This window comes from Dermacentor andersoni, chromosome 3 (genome assembly GCF_023375885.2).
Source record: "Dermacentor andersoni chromosome 3, qqDerAnde1_hic_scaffold, whole genome shotgun sequence".
In the NCBI taxonomy this organism is placed as follows: Eukaryota; Metazoa; Arthropoda; class Arachnida; order Ixodida; family Ixodidae; genus Dermacentor; species Dermacentor andersoni.
The window spans coordinates 107,218,942-107,236,431 of record NC_092816.1 but is presented as its reverse complement, the minus strand read 5'-3'; the positions used below and the strand labels follow the sequence as shown (position 1 = coordinate 107,236,431).

Here is a 17,490-nt window from a genome sequence, read left to right as displayed (position 1 = left end):
TCTGAGCAGATTTTTCATCTACGTGTGCTGCGGCAGTTTTTCGCCATATGCCCAAATCTCTGCCAATTATAGCAGCGAAGTGCTGGTCCTGGATATTCCTCGACAGCATGACTGGTGAAACCCGAGTAAATTCTTCCTGGAATAGGGCGATCGTCAAGCCAGAATTACTGTGTGAAGTGGATGCGGCTTTACTGCTCCATCTTCTTGGCGGTAATACTTTATCTGCCTGCGTGCTGATATAGCTCCTGCATCTTTCAAGACGTCTAGGAGTTGCTCGTTTGTATACTGCAGAAGCACATGTCTTACTTTCCCAACGTTTCGCGTGTAGGACTCTGGAATGAAGGGCTTGACTTCCAGGCCGCCTACACTTTAGAACATCAAAATTCGTTTTGCGGATGCTAAGGAAGCAACGCTGACACTGAAACTTCCATCTCTGGTCGTCCTAAACGCCTGTACTTTTTCTTTGGCCGTGGAAACTATTTCGGCAGACACTCGGTTTGGATTGACTTGCCAAAAAGTAGTACCTTTGCTTGTTGGGCGAAAGACAACCGGGATGCCTTCTGCTCGTTTTTTCTTATACGTGACCAAACTAAATGGTGCATCCTTACACATCTCTTCTTGATCACTTAGCTCATAATTCGATGTTGTATCATCATACTTGATGTTCTCTAGGAGAGGTTTCTTGCTCTCAGCTTCACCGTCAGCCATTACTCCTGAAGTCATCGAAGTTGGTTCCGAGTTGTGTAGAAACAAACGTGCCGGCTTTATGAAGCTTTGTGACGCCTGCAAGGCCCCAGGCTTTTCATTATGGCCTGTGGCATCATTCAAATGGCTTGCTACACTTGGAGGAGCATAGGGTTTGTGACGATGTTCTCGGCTTTCGACCACCGTAGTGGAAGCGTAATATCCAGGTCTTCAAAAAAGAAACGCCGTACCTGTAAGGCGCCTGGCCCCTCTGAATCATCACCCGACGTCTTGTTAGTCAATCGTCGTCAATGCTGACCGTAAATGTCCAAAAAACCAGAAAAAAATCAGAGCACCACACAAAGACACAGAGTGGAAGGGCACAGAATTTTTTTTATTCAGTTCTTTTTTTTTTTATTCCCCTGCTCTTCATTTACCTTTTTTTAATGTTTTCATCCGCCACCACTCAGACCTAATTGTTGTTCATGGGCACGGTAAATAAATTATTACTATTATTATTATTATTATTATTATTATTATTATTATTATTATTATTATTATTACACCTGTGAATTGTGCGTTATTTTTCTTTTGTTGCTCAATATGTAGCTGTTCAGTTTTCTTGTTATTTCTTCTAATTGTTTCATCTAATAACGTTTGGGCTTAGTTGCTTTCCATTTCGACCTTTGTTTTTCTTTCTCTGTGCACGAACACTCACAACTGAGTGCTGTTCCTGTGCACATTAAATAAGGTTTTGATAGGTTAACTTATAAATTGGTTGATTGATTGCGTTCAAAGCTGCGCAAGCTGCGCCTCTGCTCTCACGTGATAAATGTGATCGAGAGCAGTACAACACTGCAAACATGAAGTATAGTAGCACAAGATCCCTCTTATCATCATAATCACTAATGTTCGGTTCCTCTGTGTTTCTGCGTATACAGCTTGTAATGCTCAGAAGACGCTCTTCATAGTCACCGCCCACGATTGAACTTCATATAACTGGCCATCGTGTATGAGCATATGGCTGAGTTCGCGGAGATCATTCGTTCCGTGATCATTTCGCAGCGTTTTGGCGATTGAAGAATTGGGCTTATTTACCACACATTTATCATTTTTGTGTCGTTTATCTTTCTTACATCTCCCCAGTGGTGGGAGTATAACGTTTAAGTATGAGGAGGGGGTACCCGATGCGGTCAAGCTGAAAATTGACTCTGGGAAAGAGGTATTGAGCCGCGCAATCAAACTCACTCGTACTTGTTCTGAGATGAGAGAGGGGAAAAAAAAAGAAGGAAACCCCATCGACAAGCCATATGAGAAAGCGTCTACCTCTCTATATGCCGCATAGTTAAAACGCATAAGAAAAAAAAAAGACAAATACGAAGGAAGATCAAAAACTTTTTTCTTTAAAGTGACATCAGTTCTCGTCATCTTTATTATTCGCCGCTTTCCTAGCCTTTGTCTCGTTCGGTGTTTCGGGTGTACTTCGAGAACTTCCTTTCCAGACTTGCCCAGACCTTCCGTAAAACATGCTTCCCTTTTCTCTCTCTCTCCCCCTCTCTCTCTCTCTCTCTCTCGTGTAACGCAGTGTTCTTATCGCATTCAAAGAAGGATAAAAACGTTGTGCCATTCGCTATGTGTAGACCTGCTCTTTTCTTCTACAAAGAATAAGTCTACATACGTCTCGTCGGCTCTTTCAGATGTACTCATGTCGGCTCCACGGGAGGTGATAGAGAACAGAGGGAACGCGAAGTCAGACAATGCCCGCGCTCTAACTCCGAGGCATTGTTTCGTTTTTCCCCGTTCCGCCTTCTTCTTTCCCCCTTATTCCTGTACATTACTTGTCCATCGTCTCTCGGTACAAAGAAGTGGGCCGCGGAAAATGGGATCGCTGATCACTCAGGCTTATGATTCGCGGGCGGTGCGGGCAGCCGCCTCGACTCGTCTCTCTTCTTGTTTTATATATCGTACTTACATATACTCGATATCGACGCTCCTATACGTGAGTTTCTTCTTGGGGCTTTTGTTTTGTTTTGTTTTTGAAGGGGAAGGATTGATCTATGGAGTTTCCAAGAGCGCGAGTCAAGTAAGAGCGAGGCTTTTAGGCTGTCTCGTGCGTGTTACTTGTGTTACTTCCTAGAGGTCTCGGGATTAAGCGCTGTCAGTCAGTGATCTTTATTTATAGTTTCTCCGTTCTTTTTTGTTTCGTTTCTTAGCATGCGTACCTAATTTTTGTTCGTTATTCGCGAAACACGAGAATCAAGCGGTGGCTTCGCACGCGGTCTTTGCAACGTACCGCTAGAAACTTTCTTTCCAGGAGAGTTCATTCGTGTGAACTGGAGCACGGCTGAAGGCGGCGGCTAATCAGTTAATGCAGCTGACGGAGCTAACGTGTGGAACGGAAGTCCGCATGCCCAAGGCGAAACCGGCACGTTGAGAGAGAGAGAGAGAGAGAGAGAGAGAGGAGATAGGGAGAGAGAGAGAGAGTGAGAGAGAGAGGAGATAGGGAGAGAGAGTGAGAGAGAGAGAAGTTTAATGATACGAAATGTACAGAGGTCGGCCTGAGGTACATTTAGTTTGTTTCTTATCAGGTGCAATCTGCTTACTGCTACTTTACGTTCATAGCCACTGAAAGTGTCCTTTCTTCTTTTTTTTATTATTCTAGTTCGCTTCATTATTCAAATCACTTACAATATTAGTTGCTAGTAAAGGTCAGACAAGTGTTCCCTGTGCTTCTAGTTAGTGGCATTTTGTTACCTCCATTGAATTTGACTTTTAACCTTGCGGTGCCTAGGCACACTTCCACAGAAAGGAAAACAGGAACGAATTGTTCGATTTTATTTATGGCTACGCAAGTACATATGTAAAAAAATAAAGGAAAGGCAATAAAATGGTATCTCAGCAAAAAAAAAAGCATTTTAGTGCAGTAAATAATTATTCGTAAATATTTTTTATCTATACATAGCTGGAACTTCAGCACAGCACATAAAAAACGCAACCTGGGCGTCGCGTTACGTTTTCCGCGCTTAACTAAGCATTTCGAGGCGTTATATTAGGCCCACCAACGTGACAAAAATTATACGTTATGCTTTGCAGGATCAATCAAGCAGTGTCTCCAGTGTAGTTAAAGGAATGTTTCTCGAGTGTCGTCTGGGCAGTCGCAGGTTACAATTCTAAGCTCATATTTACGGCAAAACGTTCTTACGCTGGAAATGCTCATAAGAGCAGATGCCAGCTGTAGGGCCCTATATACGCTATATGTAGCCAAGTCTCTGCATCCCCTCGGTTACTATGTATAGAGAGAATGTATTTCTATACCCACAACACCTAACTGAGTCTGTACAGGAAGTTGGCAAGCTTGTAAGCAGACCAATGGCCGAATAAAGTAGCAGTGGATGTTCAAATCGTGTCCATATCATTGACTCCTAATAGTAATATCAGTAATAATAGTAATAGTAATAGTAGTAATAGTGTAGTGAAGAGGAGGACGAAGAAGACGGCTCGTGTGTCGGCTGTGCGCGCGATCAGTTTTCGTGTACTGCCGGTGCTACTAGACTGTGCCTAGTGTCTCGTAATAAATCCTCGTATTACATTTGGTGGAGGTGCTGCACTCCCCGACCTTTGACAACTGCTCCAGCCGCTACCATGAACGAGGCTCCCAACAATCCGCTTGGAGCATCCGCCGCTCCTATCATGTGCGGCGCCGTCCAGCGGCAGCGGGACCCTCCTGTTTTTAGCGGATCAGGTGAGAATGACGAGGAAGATTGGCCCTCTTTACTACGAGCGCGTCAGTGATCACAAGTGGGATGACCCAACGAAGCTACGTACAGTCATTTTCTATCTTGCTGACGTAGCGAACCTCTGGTTCCACAATCATTAACGGGAACCGCAAACGTGGTCCGCTTTCAAAGCAGCATTCGCGGAAGTCTTCGGTCGCCCAGCCTTGCGAAAACGCCGTGCTGAACAGCGCCTACGTGAGCGCGCTCCACAGCCCGGCGAGACTTACACCAGCGACATAGAGGATGTCGTGGATATTTGCGCCCGCGTCGATTCCACCATGAGTGAAGAGGACAAGGTGAAGCACATACTCAAGGACATCGATGACGGGCTTATCTCAGCTGTTTTACTGTTTGATGCTGTCTCAGCTAGCTTTACTACTGCACTATTTCACTCACTTTGTATGGCTGTAGCGCAGGTACGCCTGACGCAGTTCAAAAGGAAACGAGGCATACTGCGGTCAGGAACGATGATTATTTGTGCGCAGAAAGGTACGCCAAGAAGTGGAGACTGCGCGGACATTTTCTTCGAGTGGTGTGCCCTGGAACACCTATTTACGGTACTTACGTAGTTCCACTTATTTGATGAAACTACGGAAAATTATCAACCGACTATGCGTTGACGGCACGACGTCTCTATTTATATCTTCCGATACGATATGCAGTCCCAGATGTGAAAAAGAGGGCGATAAAACAGTGCGCATTTGGCAAACTGAAAACTGGGGATTGAGTGAGTCAATGGAGGTCGCTGTGGAGGGCCACACGTGACCCTGAATTGACGTAAGGTGCGTCGTCTGTTATCGTCAGCACAGCAAGCTATGCACTGTTGCAGAAATTCAGCTACGATGACCTGATGACCTGTCAGTTCACATGCGGTTCGGTTCCAAGATGGCGAAAGACTATCGGTTTCGCTCGGTTCCCGTTCGGTTCCGGTTCGCTTTGACACACTCGCTGTGACTACTTCAGCCACCACACTGTCGGGGACGCGATCACTTTGGCAACGTTTCACGTGACTCGGTACCGGACGCGTCGGCGTACACGGCCGACAGCGTTCCTGAAACTGTGCCAAGCTTGCTATGTATACGCCCAGCGCACTATCGGCCGTCTAATTCCCGGCGTCCGACGTTGATTCGCGTGAAATCTCGCGAAGATGATATTAAGTCTGAAATGGATCGCTCGAGAATATCCACCCTGAATATTACACATGCTGCGCAACACACACACTCACACGCACGCCTCTATTCGCCCTGCTCAGGTTCCTAAATAGACTTCTACCCATGGACTGACGTTCCATATGCACTAACATGCATATTTGCACGCACTCACTGACGAGCACTTAGCGTCGACGAGCTAGAATCGGTGGTAGCCAGTACAGTGAACGGTACGAGATTGTTTGTACGTTGTGCCGGAAGGCAGAAATATTTCCGTTCAAGAAGTGCGCTATATCGAAATGGACTTCATGGGACTAGTCAACAAAAGACCCTTGATCAAAGCCAGTTAGCTCGCTTACTGGTCAATACCTTTAATCGTTCGCGAAGACTCTGCACGACGAGATGCTTTGTTAGCAACAGGTTTACAGCGTGAGTTGTTATGGGTTCATTCCGACAGCCGTTTCGGTTGGCGATGGTGCCCGCCGCCGCCGGTGTCCGTCGCAGCTATCGCCTTTTGAGCCTGTTTCACATGCAAGCGAAAATGCTCGCGAATCCTGCCGCCGCGCCGCAGAAATCTGTTTCGAGCGGCGGCGGCGGCGGCACTAGCGGCGGGAGCGGCGAGGTTCGGGCAAGTTGGAATTTCGTCGCAGCGGCAGAGCGGCAGCACCTCTTCCGAACGGCCCGTCTCGACACGTGACCAGTGGAGGACTAGTGTGGGAAAACCTGCGCATAGGAGGATGTTTATTTACTAGCTACTCGTAGTATGGGCAACATGCCAAGAGAGCCTTTCAACGAATTGATAATTGCTAAACGCAGGATGTGTATTTATAAAATAATGATTCGAGCGGCAGGGACAAAGCCATGCTTATATTGGTAGTCGCAAACTACCGAAACTGGCTGAAAGTCCCGTCTTTCTTGCCAACAACATTGATATTCGCAGCGGCGGAAAACGCGTGGCGGCAATGCATGTGAAACGAAACCTCGCGAAAAGCTTCGCAGCGCCGCGCCGCTGTTCGATCCGTTCGCTCAATCGCTTGCATGTGAAACAAGCTTTGCGCGCGACAAGTCACGCGGTGTCACAGGCGCGCCGCGTAGCGTCGATGAGTGCTCACTTTGCACTGCAGTTACATATTGTGGCGCGTGTAAGACCATACGTATCCAATCGATTCCTGTTTTAATATTTCGTGCATGCGCATGCTTAGATTTCGCATTAGGACAATGCATCCTTTGAAAGGGAGGAAAATGCCGCGTCTGTAGTGCAGCAAGGACAATGACGAAAATAAGACGTATTGCAATTTAAAAGAAACATAGAAAACAAGAAGAATAAGTGGCTAGTGCGTGGTAACAAGCAGTCCGTTCTTGTTAGTGTTCCTGCGGACTGAGTGCTTAGAGCCCTCCGTTTTCCACTTGCATCGTGTACCATGACACGTATCAAGGTATGTGACACGTGCGCCCCGTAATCTCGCTGCCTGTGTTACCTGTTCCCAACGCGACACGGGGCCTCCTTTCAACGTACGAACTGCTGCTGAGGAAGCGGCTCGTCTCGCGGCTGCAACCAGGCAACGTCGGGCACATCAAACCACTGCGCATAGAGCAGCAGAAGCCGCAGGTCGCCGTGGACGCCGGGCGGACAGTTCATTTTCGAGAAAACGACGTTGAAAGACTTCGCCACGAAGACCCTATAGTGCGTACTGTTGAAAATGCGGCCCGATATGTTCGCTGCCGAGACCCTCAAGTGCGTGCTGCCGAAAATCAGGTACGACAGCTTCACCGCGAAGACCCTCGTGTGCGTGTAACAGAAGATGAGGCCCGGGAGCATCGTCGCGCACACCCTCACACGTGAGCAGCCGAAAATGAGGCCCGAGAGCTTCGCCGTGTATCATAACCGTCAACACAAACGTAGTCATTCATCACCACCGCGCAGCGGAGCCTCCGCCTAACGGAGGGCGCCTCGAGCCCTCCCTCGTTCACGAACCCGGGCGGATCGTGACACTGGCGACGAAGATGGGATCGAACCCACGCGGGCAAAGCCCGTATTGAAACGATTGCGCCACGGACGCCTGCATCGACAAGCGACATGAAACAAATTACAAGTTTATCGCGGGCAAGCCATTGCCTTGAGATGCTTCGCGCGTTTCGATTTGGCCACATCGACAAGCTGAATCGTTGCAATTTGTAGCGATTGTGTGCGTTCGCAGCATCTTCTGCACTTCGAGAAGTATAGATTCCTCGTAAATTTACGGCAATGAAGGCATATAAAGCGTAATAAGCAAAGCCACAAGAACGTCTGAATCCACAAGCATTCAGATCAGACAAATTCACGTACTTCCCATCATTGAACTCGACTGCAGTGCCAGTTTCCTCTACTAATTATTGTGCGAAATTCTATGGCGACGATGTCTACGATATGGCGCCAGAGTAGCGCGCGTCGTCTGCATGAAAACAAAGCGTACTACTCACAGCGTTCTCTTCCTGATATAAACTTTGTAGCTATATAATCATAATACAAAATATTGATGCGCGAAATGAAAACACCTATAGAGATTCGCTCAAATTTCGAATTAGGGAGTATCGTAATCGTCGGTGAATTCTTTTACGGGGGATTTCAACGTAAACACGAACGATACCGACAACGTCTAGTTCCTACACTGTGTGCAAGAAGACCTCGGCATGGAATTTGTCATATGCACGCCGCAGCTCTTGCCGCACCAGTTCTTGTTTGGACTTTCTATTTAAAAACATCAAAGCGCCCTTATTTCCCCAGTGCGTTCCCTTCTCGACCGACAATATGCGACCTACAATTTGCTTTTCCGACCATAAAACACACCTGAGTGTGTTTCAATAAATGTATGCAAATAAAAACACGAATTTCAATATACACATTACTTGCAGTTGACGTGTTCATTCAGTTTACGACGGTGTCCTATGGAGACGCTTCTTTAGCTTGCTGGAGGAGGACTGTGATATGTGTGCCGCGCAGGCCTGTGGCTTTTCTTGTTTTTTTCTTATCTCGCGGGGTCAATCTAGCGATTGTGCTTTGTTCGGCGCTCTTCTTCTTCTAAACCATAGTACCCTTGGTAGTCAAGTTATCTAGTTACACCAAGTGTTAAAAAAAAAAATAAGACACCTTCATATGCACCTGCTTAGTATGTCGCAAGTTCCAGTTCGCGTTATACCAGAGCACGCAAAGAAGTAACAGGGAAAACTTCGTATGCACCTGCTTGGATTTTTGCATGCACGAGGGGCCACATTTCGAAGGCAGTTCCTCGCGTATTAGCCACGCTTGCCAGCACTGGTTAGATACTGCGGTCGAAACTTCTTTCGCGCCGCATCTTGTGTTCCCAAGTAACCGCCACTCCCTTTACCCTTCCCTAATTTTGACTTAGTAAGCCCCATAAGAAGCACTTCTCCTTGGCGCCTTTTATTGCCCACTCTCTTAGGTATTTGCTCAAGCCGTACCTTGCGGTTACTCTGCCTTACGTTCGATCGTGCCGATCAATTTTCTTCTCTTTATTCGCGAGCCTATGGCCGGCCAGCAGCAAATTTTCTTTTTTTTTTTCCAGTCGGACGAGCATGAGTGCGTGGGATCTGCTGCATTTCGATAGCGCCACACTCGGCTTTTCCGCAGTGTATGAGTTGGGGCGTGACTTAAACCTCGTGTTATGTTTTCTATACTATACGAATACCTTATGGTCGCCCTCATGCGCCCGTGTACTTCAACCACCCTTCGTTTTGTTTCCTCGGCCAGCAGTCAACGTTGTTCATATGTTAGTTAAGTTAGTTAACTCGTATGCGTACCGGGACTGCGTTGCTCAGCCGGAGCAATCGCCGACATAACAGGAAGGCTAGACCCACCTGCCTATCTTTAATCCATGCCGTTACGCGTCATTTCTTCCCGCGCTGCTTTTGTTGATCCAGCAAGCTTTCTTAAGCTCATAGCTACTTATATTCTCTGTCGTCGGTTGTAAGTTCATTATTTCCGGCTCATTGATAGCCCTCCTCGATCTCTCTATGGGATCCATCCTCCGCTCATAGCGCACATTCTCTGGAGAACAAGAATTAAGCAGTTAACCGATATACGCGGCTATCAAGTTAATTTCTCCCACAGCGCAGCAGTGGCACTGCGACATGCTGCGATGCTTTCCCACTTCCTTCTTCCAGGAAATCAAAGAGAAAGAAAGAGAGCGGTTCCCTGCTCTGTGAGAGCAGGGAACCGCTCTCTTTCTTTTCGTTCCTATTCAAGGGGATTCGTCGCTGGCCATGCATGCACTGCGAAATGTAAAAAAAAAAAGCATGAAAAAAAAAAGGGGGGAGGGGTGTCAAATAAACGCATGCTGGCCTGTGCTACACAAGTACTGCAGCCGTGAGTGAGCGCTTTTGTTGTCCGTTATCTTGCTTCCTCAAGGTTGTGCTCGTTCGAGGCATACATCAAACATCATGACCGAACAGAAGTATGATGTACTGGCAGCATCGCGAGATTTCGAGAGGGCAGATTGTGTTCTTGTGAGAGCGTGAAAGTGGAGCTCGTATGTCTGCGCATGTGCGTGGTACGTACGCCTTTAGCACGGAATGGCATTCTCTATCGTTTACTTTTGGGAGTAATATACCTTTGGAGAGATTCGTCGGCTATTGCCCATCTTCGCGGTGAAACATTTTGTCTTGAGCGCGTGCGATGGTATAGGACGCTTTGTTTCAACAAGCGTCCCCACTCTGGTGTCATCAATAGGAACTATTGTAACAGAAAAAAAAAGAAATAGTTAAATGCGGCATAATGAGTATTTAAAAATAATTAATTGGGGTTAGCGTAGCGATCAATTCCATGTATCAAATCTCGACCGATGTGGTGTGGAATATAAGACTGCCGAACGTCTTTTTATCTCGATTTTAACCGCATGGTTTCCCCTGACGTCACCGCAGCGCAGTATATAGTCGAGGCGTCGTTCTGTCCCGCCACGTATATCTCGTGCGTGCCTGTACATTGCGTTCTCACTACGTTCTCTTTCCACTTTCTCCTACTACCATCGAGATGTGTGCCATCGCGAGCAGAAGATCATACTGGCAGCAGCAGCGGCGAAAAAACAAAAAAAAAAACATCGCAGTGAGGAACTGTGGCACGCTAGTGCCACCTGGAATCGGGTCGTTAAAGTTAATCGACGTCCGGGGTTTTATTTATCTGGACCAAGACATGATTATGAAACGCGCCGTAGTGAGTGACTTCAGAATCTGGGTACACGAGCCCCCTTCTGCATTTCGCCCCCTCGAAACGTGGCCGCCTCGGCCTGATTCGCACCCGCGACGTCGAGCTCAGCAGCGCGACGGCATAGCTGCTAAGCTGCCGCGGTCGGGTAGCGTATTGCATTGGTCTAAGTATACGCACATGGACTCTAGCCCCTCCTCTCAGACTACTTAAGTACGCTGCGACAAAAAAAAAAAAAAAAAAAAAAACATTTGTAGAAGAAGAGGTACACCAGTGACGCAATCGCAGTGGGGTATACGCGAAAGGCCTTGTGTGTGCTGCGGACGTTGTTTGGGAACTACAGGTGCACGAGTGACGTAACCAAATTCATCTGCTGCAGTTATTTACGCGTTAGAAATGCTTACGTGCCTAACTTACGTTGCAGCTGGCGGGCGTGTTACGGTATAAGTTTGCAACCCCGCTCGCTCCCTATTTATGTCGGAAGGGTGCGACATAAGAAGGGTTTCAGCCCTATTCATAGTTGGCCCATTTGTTTTTCAGAGGGTGTTTGGGCAGTCTAGGGTAAATAAATGACCCCTGCATACTGGAGGCACCCGAGGCTCCTTCCGCTGTTTCTGGACCGTATGCGTGTCGAACGCATTGGAACCATAGCCGAGCAAGCGTACAATTCCTGAAACAAATTGCGGTGTTATCAAATAAATAAATAAATAAATAAATAAATAAATAAATAAATAAATAAATAAATAAATAAATAAATAAATAAATAAATAAGTTTATGAGATCGTATAGGGAATCCTACTGTCTAATCTTGCAGTCGTGCTCGCTCCCTCTCGATAGTGGGCGCGAATTGTCATCCCTCTGTCTTGCTGCCCGAGCCTTTTCACACTATTTTTGGACCCTATACGTGTCGAACACGTGGTTGGCATAGGCAAGCAACCACCACGTTTCTGCAAAAGCTTGCACACTTGTAAGCGTCATAACTCCTGATCTGCACTGGTTTGAGTTTGGTGCATTCTACATACACGATGGCTGAGTAACTTCTCTAAAACGCGACCACACCTGCTGCGATCGGCAAACGTGCTGCCGACCCATACATCTGCGAACGCCGAGATAGAGGCTAAATTTAGCTCGCCTCCATCTGTGAACGCGACAGAGATTGCGACCAGCTATCTCGAACAAGCGCAGGTGGTCCAAATTTCCGGAGTCCCCCACTACGACGTACCACATAACCAGAAAGTGTAAAACCCCATAATTCAATTCAAGGCCGCATTTCGACCCCATTCCTTGCCTCTCTTGTTTACGTGATGCTACTCGTGCCATGGCGGGATGGCTTCTTTCGATGCTCCACGCAACCATACCAAAGCAAGGCGCGTGGGTAGTGGGTTGCATTACCCTTGCGCAAAGGCGTGGGTTGCAGTCGATAAACTATAACGTGTTTTTATTGCCTGATATTCGCAAGTGGCCTCATTGACTGACTTTAAAAACGTTTCCCGTCAAAAGAAAGAAAATAATTTCTTTTTTTTTTTCATGGTATTCATGGTTTGGAATCATTGCTAGTGATTCTACGGCTGACGTTTAAAAGACCCGATGTGCGTGTACTGCTTCCACCTCGAGTCCAGCCGCCGGTATTACTTCTCCGAAAGTTCAGTGTTCACCAGTATAGCGGAATGTAGTACGAATCCAACAAGAATCCTACTATTACACCGTCTTCCTGGGGAAATAGCGGTAGAACCGGCGCAACGGAGCGGCGTTTAAGAGGCTGCTGCCGGCTGATTGAAAGCTAGAAGAAACGGCAGGAAGGACCCGCCAGTCGGATAGAAATGCGAGAAGGACAAACAAACAAAACAAGAGCGTCGAGCGGCGTTTCGACAACTCCGCGCGCGGCGGCGCGGCCTCTCTCTCCCTGCACTGTGTGGGTGCTTCACACGCGTAATCGAAATCCTCCGGAGTCGTGAAGCCGAGACGAGGGACGATCTCGTTTCCCACTGACGCCGTCGGCTTTGTATTACCCGGAAATGACGCGAGAGGGGAGGAAAGTTTTTTCCGCCTTTTTTTTTTTTTTTCGAGGCGGCTCAACCGACCAAATGACGACGCTCTCTAGAAGCTGTCATGCGCAAGCTTCGGGAAGAGGCGATGGAGAAGGGCGACTTGCGCGCGATGAGGAATGTGTAAGAGACGCTTCTTTCAAAAAAAAAAAAAAAAGGAAATTAAAACTGAACGAGTACTAGAGGTATACCGCCAGTGCGCGCAGGTATACCTGCAGACCCTGCAAGACGCGCTGTGTGTTCGGGTACGAGCGTACACTCGAGCGTCGGCGCCATGCGGGCGGTGCTGAAATTAATCCGACGGTGTTAGACGAGACCGCGAAGCGAGTGTTTAGTAGGCACCCACGGTCGCCCGTGGGGTGAGGTGCAGAAAGCAGGCAATATGTGCGAGACGTATGCGTTTATATACGTTTACACATTTGTGTTCGCATTTCTACGCTTAAAACACTCTTGATAGCTCGCTCCACGTAGATTCGGCCAATTGGAACGTCTAGTGGAACTACTGTGGAACGATACCCGGAGTGTACGTTCGCGTGTTATGCGTTCATGTAGTTATACGTTGTACATTTACGAGATTCATATGTTTTCTTACCTTCCTTTGAAATCTGCTTTCGCAGCAATTTCGAAGCAGCGCTACGATGTGACGGGTGGATGTGGTGATGATTGATAGATGGGCAAACGATTCAAGCGCGCCTTCTCTCAGTGCCAAAGAAGGCTCACGCATTTAGAGATACTGTATTTGCCTGCGCGTCCCGGCGGCTTTACTGTCAGAACGTTGGATCACGCGGGGAGTCATTTATCTCCGCGGATTGGAAGCTTAGGCTTGTTGGCGCGTTACAGTACGCCGTTCCTTCGTGAACACGGAGTCGTTATCGAGAACGACGGTTCAGAATTTGTCTCCTGGAATTTTTCCTTTTCTGTTTTTACCGGCGATGCACCTTACAGGTATAGGCTCCTAACAAGGCTGCCGGCATAACTCGGGCGGCACTGCAAGTCCATTTGTTTCGAACTTTCGATGACGAACAGGGCTCAACGTTAAGCTGCAGCTCTCAGAACGTGACGTTTGAGCAGAGGAGAAGGAACCGGTGCGCGATTTGCGCAGAGAAGACATCCACAGCAAGGACTCGGTGACTTGACATTTAAAACGAAGCCTAGAACAAGTCGCGCTGACGAAAGCTGGCAGCGCTGTTGATTAAACTAACTTGATTTGAAGTTATGTTTGATCCAGTGGACGAATATTGCAATGCATTCGTGGAATTGTCTATGAAATGCAGTTTCAGCGTAATCTGTCATGTTTTCACTAAATTTGTCTTTTATCCCGCTATGGGAACCACTGTCTTTTTTCATTAGTATTCTTTATTATCAGATATTCATTTATTCTATGTGCGTGTGTGCGTGTGCGCGCGCCTACATACGTGTCTGTATGCAAGCTACTATATGCTTCCTTGTCTGTCCTTTCTGCGTTTTCTGCCAGCGCAGTCTTTTTTTTTTCATGTAGCGTTTTCGCACTAATTAGTCGCGTGTTTCAAATTCTCGCAGCACGTAAACCTGTAACAATAGACTGTTCCTTGCAAAATGTTATGTGAGGGGTAACGGGGCTCACATTCTCTGCTCCAAGCAGTTTCTTCCCTTGGGTCGGCTCTCTTTCTTTACTTGCAGAAACGTAATGAAGAGTAAGGCAGCATTTCAACTCTCCGTGGTTTCTGAGTGGCTGTGGTGCTGGGCTGCTAAGCGCCGGGTCGCGGGATCGAATCCCGGCCACAGCGGTCGCATTTCGATGGGGGCGAAATGCGAAAACACCCGTGTACTTAGATTTAGGCGCACGTTAAAGAAACCGAGGTGGTCCAGATTATTCCTGAATCCCACACTACGGCGCGCCTCATAATCAGGAAGTGGTTCTGGCACGTAAAACCCCATAATTCAATTCGGTGCCGCATTTTGACACCATCCGAATGCGGCCGCGGCCACCGGAATTTGATCCCGCTCACTCGGGCTTAGCAGCGAAACGCGAAATGATTGACGTAGCTGCAATGCCATAGGGGCGGTAGGAAAGCCTCGAGCTTACGGGTGTCTCTTTACCGCCAGGAAACGTAATTCCTGCAACCCGCTGAGCTTCAGCGTGCAGGAGCCAGTTGAAAAACGAACCCCGGGCCGCCCCCAGGAGGAAGGGCAACGTGCTAACCCTATAGGGGGCACCGCGAGGGAATGACAAAGGGAACAAAGCTCACTGAATTGATCCCCACGGAAGGGCGCTTGTGCGCTCCTGCTGCTTTCTCTCGTTCGCGAATTCTCGTGCCCTTACTATTTTCCCCTCTCGTCAATTGAATGAACAGTGCTGCTTTTAAGCGCGTTGTTTAGTCACACCCTTGAGTTCTCCATCGGAACTCGTCCTGCGTGTTTATTGTTCGTCAACCAAAGGCAAGAACGCGGCCGTGAACTTGCCTGCATTGCACGCGGAGGGGAAAGTGTGGCGGAATGCAGGCGTCATTTTTGGACGGCGTGCCCCCGTCAGATCTGGTATCTCTGGCACGCGTCACTCTTACTTTCATGAAGCAAGCAATAATTCCTCAACACGATTGAAGTCAAACGTATTGGACAAACACGCGATTGTCACGGCAGAGCGCGCGGTAGGACTTAGTGCTCCGCCCTCAGCAGGCAGAGCTACGGCAATACAGCCGAACAAGTTCTCATTGGTTAAAAACTCCTGGGAATGAAACATACCCGGCCAATACTCGGAGAGCGCGTGTTGATCCAAGATTGCGAGGGAAAAAGCGAAGGGAAAGGCTTCAGGGAGAGCTTGCTTGTCATCGCTGGCCGCGTGACGCAGTGCTCTCTCCTATAGTGCATTTCCTTCTACCATGTTTGCCAGCTCACGAGCTCAGACGTCTCGCATGCGCTACCGCACGCGAGGTGTAGCCGACGGCGAAAAGGGCGAACAGAGGAAGAAGGGTTGCCAGAACAGTACGACCGCGTGTGCCGGTGAACAGGTTCACAAATCAGGCGTAGTGCAGTGCTCCATGACTCTTTCCGTCGCTCCCTTCTCTTAACCACAAGTAGTGTACGCAGAGTTCTTATCACAACGCTGCCCCTCGTCGCCGCGGCTGAACCGCAAATGCGCCGAAACCTAAAGCTTCCGACGACGCATTGCCTTTTTGGCTAGAACAAAAACAACAGTGAAAAGAACAGACACGTGACAGGATGCGCCTTAAGTATTTGTCAATACAATGTCTGTACTTGGTTACACCGAGTATGAGCTTCTCTTAGTCCCCACTCCCTCCTCCCCCCCCCCCCCCCCAAAGAAAAAGACATAATAACTCACTAAAGCGGGAACACGTGTTACTAAGCTATCACCTGTTGCCTTCGCTTTCCCACGCAGCCTACGCCAGAAACTGGGCTTCGGCGGCGACGCCACCAGGGAGGCTGAAGACGCCGACGACGCGGGCGGCGGCGCCGAGCCGATGGTCTCGGAGGATGCCAATCTGCGACGCGAGGTCGAGTCTCTGGACGAGCTGGCGCTCAAGCTCGAGGACCTGGCGGCCACCCTGCGCGAGGCGCTGCTTCGTGCCAGCGCCCAGAGCCCGTCGCTCGTGGAGCAGACAACCCGAGGTGCCCACTACTTCGTCCGCTTCCAGCTGCCCATCGTCGCATTCGTGCAGGTCAGTGATTGTAAACCAGTAAACTTTCTGACATAAGAACTGGAAGCCGGACGAGTTTATGTGAATTCGTTGTTAACTACCACGCGACGGAAAGACAAGTGACAAGAACGAGTGATAAGGAGGTAGGGTTATTCGCAAGCAATCGTAAGTCAAAAGCAGCACTCTGAGTGTTCACTTGGTTCTTGTCTTTTCACTTTCTGTCGCGCCGGAAACAATAATAATGAATCCAGTAAAATTTGTTGCCATGCGAGTTGGTTGAATGTTAAGAGACACACACTAGAGCGACGAGGGAACAGACTTTAGAAGACGGCGATATAAGGGATACATGGCGGGTGCTAACATTGCGGTGAGAATACAGGGTTGCTTCCTATTGCGTCCTATTCTTTTCTTTTTAAATGGACACTAAAGAAAAAATGTACGCCGAGTTAGATAAACATATTGTTTGGGGAAAGGTGAATTCCTTATTCTTGTCCTCGCCTGCCTCTTCTATGGCACTGTGCCCACAAATAGAGGCAGCAGTACTCCAACCGCTGTGTTCCTCTTGATGTCGGCGAGGGAAGATTGAAGGCTTGGTGAATGTCGCGAGGTCGCATTACAGGAGGCTAGACAATGACGTTGATTGGAAGTCGTTAACTGGTCATAATTGTTACCGAGTAACAAGGCAGAGAAAAGAAACGTTTTTGCATATATTTCTGAAGACTACGAGGAGAGGTACCTGCCGTGTTTCAATTTCTAAGGCAATCCGAACCTTTCTTCCAAGGCCCCGGCACTACAGAAAAAAAAAATATCCCCGATATATTGCGTTCTCCCCATCCAATCACACTGCAACGCGATCATTGTATACACACAAGGAGGCTTGAAAAGAGAGAGAGGGGGGGGGGGGCAAAGGAAAGACAGGGAGGTTACTGTCGTAAAAACCTCGCCGTGCACCGCGCCTTTTGTTACAGCACCTCGCGAGACGCATTACTCAAAGGAGAGAATTGC

General features: G+C 48.2%; 1 protein-coding gene across 1 annotated transcript in view; it reads left to right on the top strand.

The window, feature by feature from the left end:
• LOC126539964 (uncharacterized) overlaps positions 1–17,490 on the top strand; it is a 322,216-nt gene that overhangs the window by 65,949 nt on the left and 238,777 nt on the right. Inside the window, exon 3 of the mRNA XM_050186796.3 lies at positions 16,227–16,506. Within this exon, the coding sequence (XP_050042753.1) occupies positions 16,227–16,506 (280 nt within the window). The remainder of the gene's footprint in view (positions 1–16,226; positions 16,507–17,490) is intronic.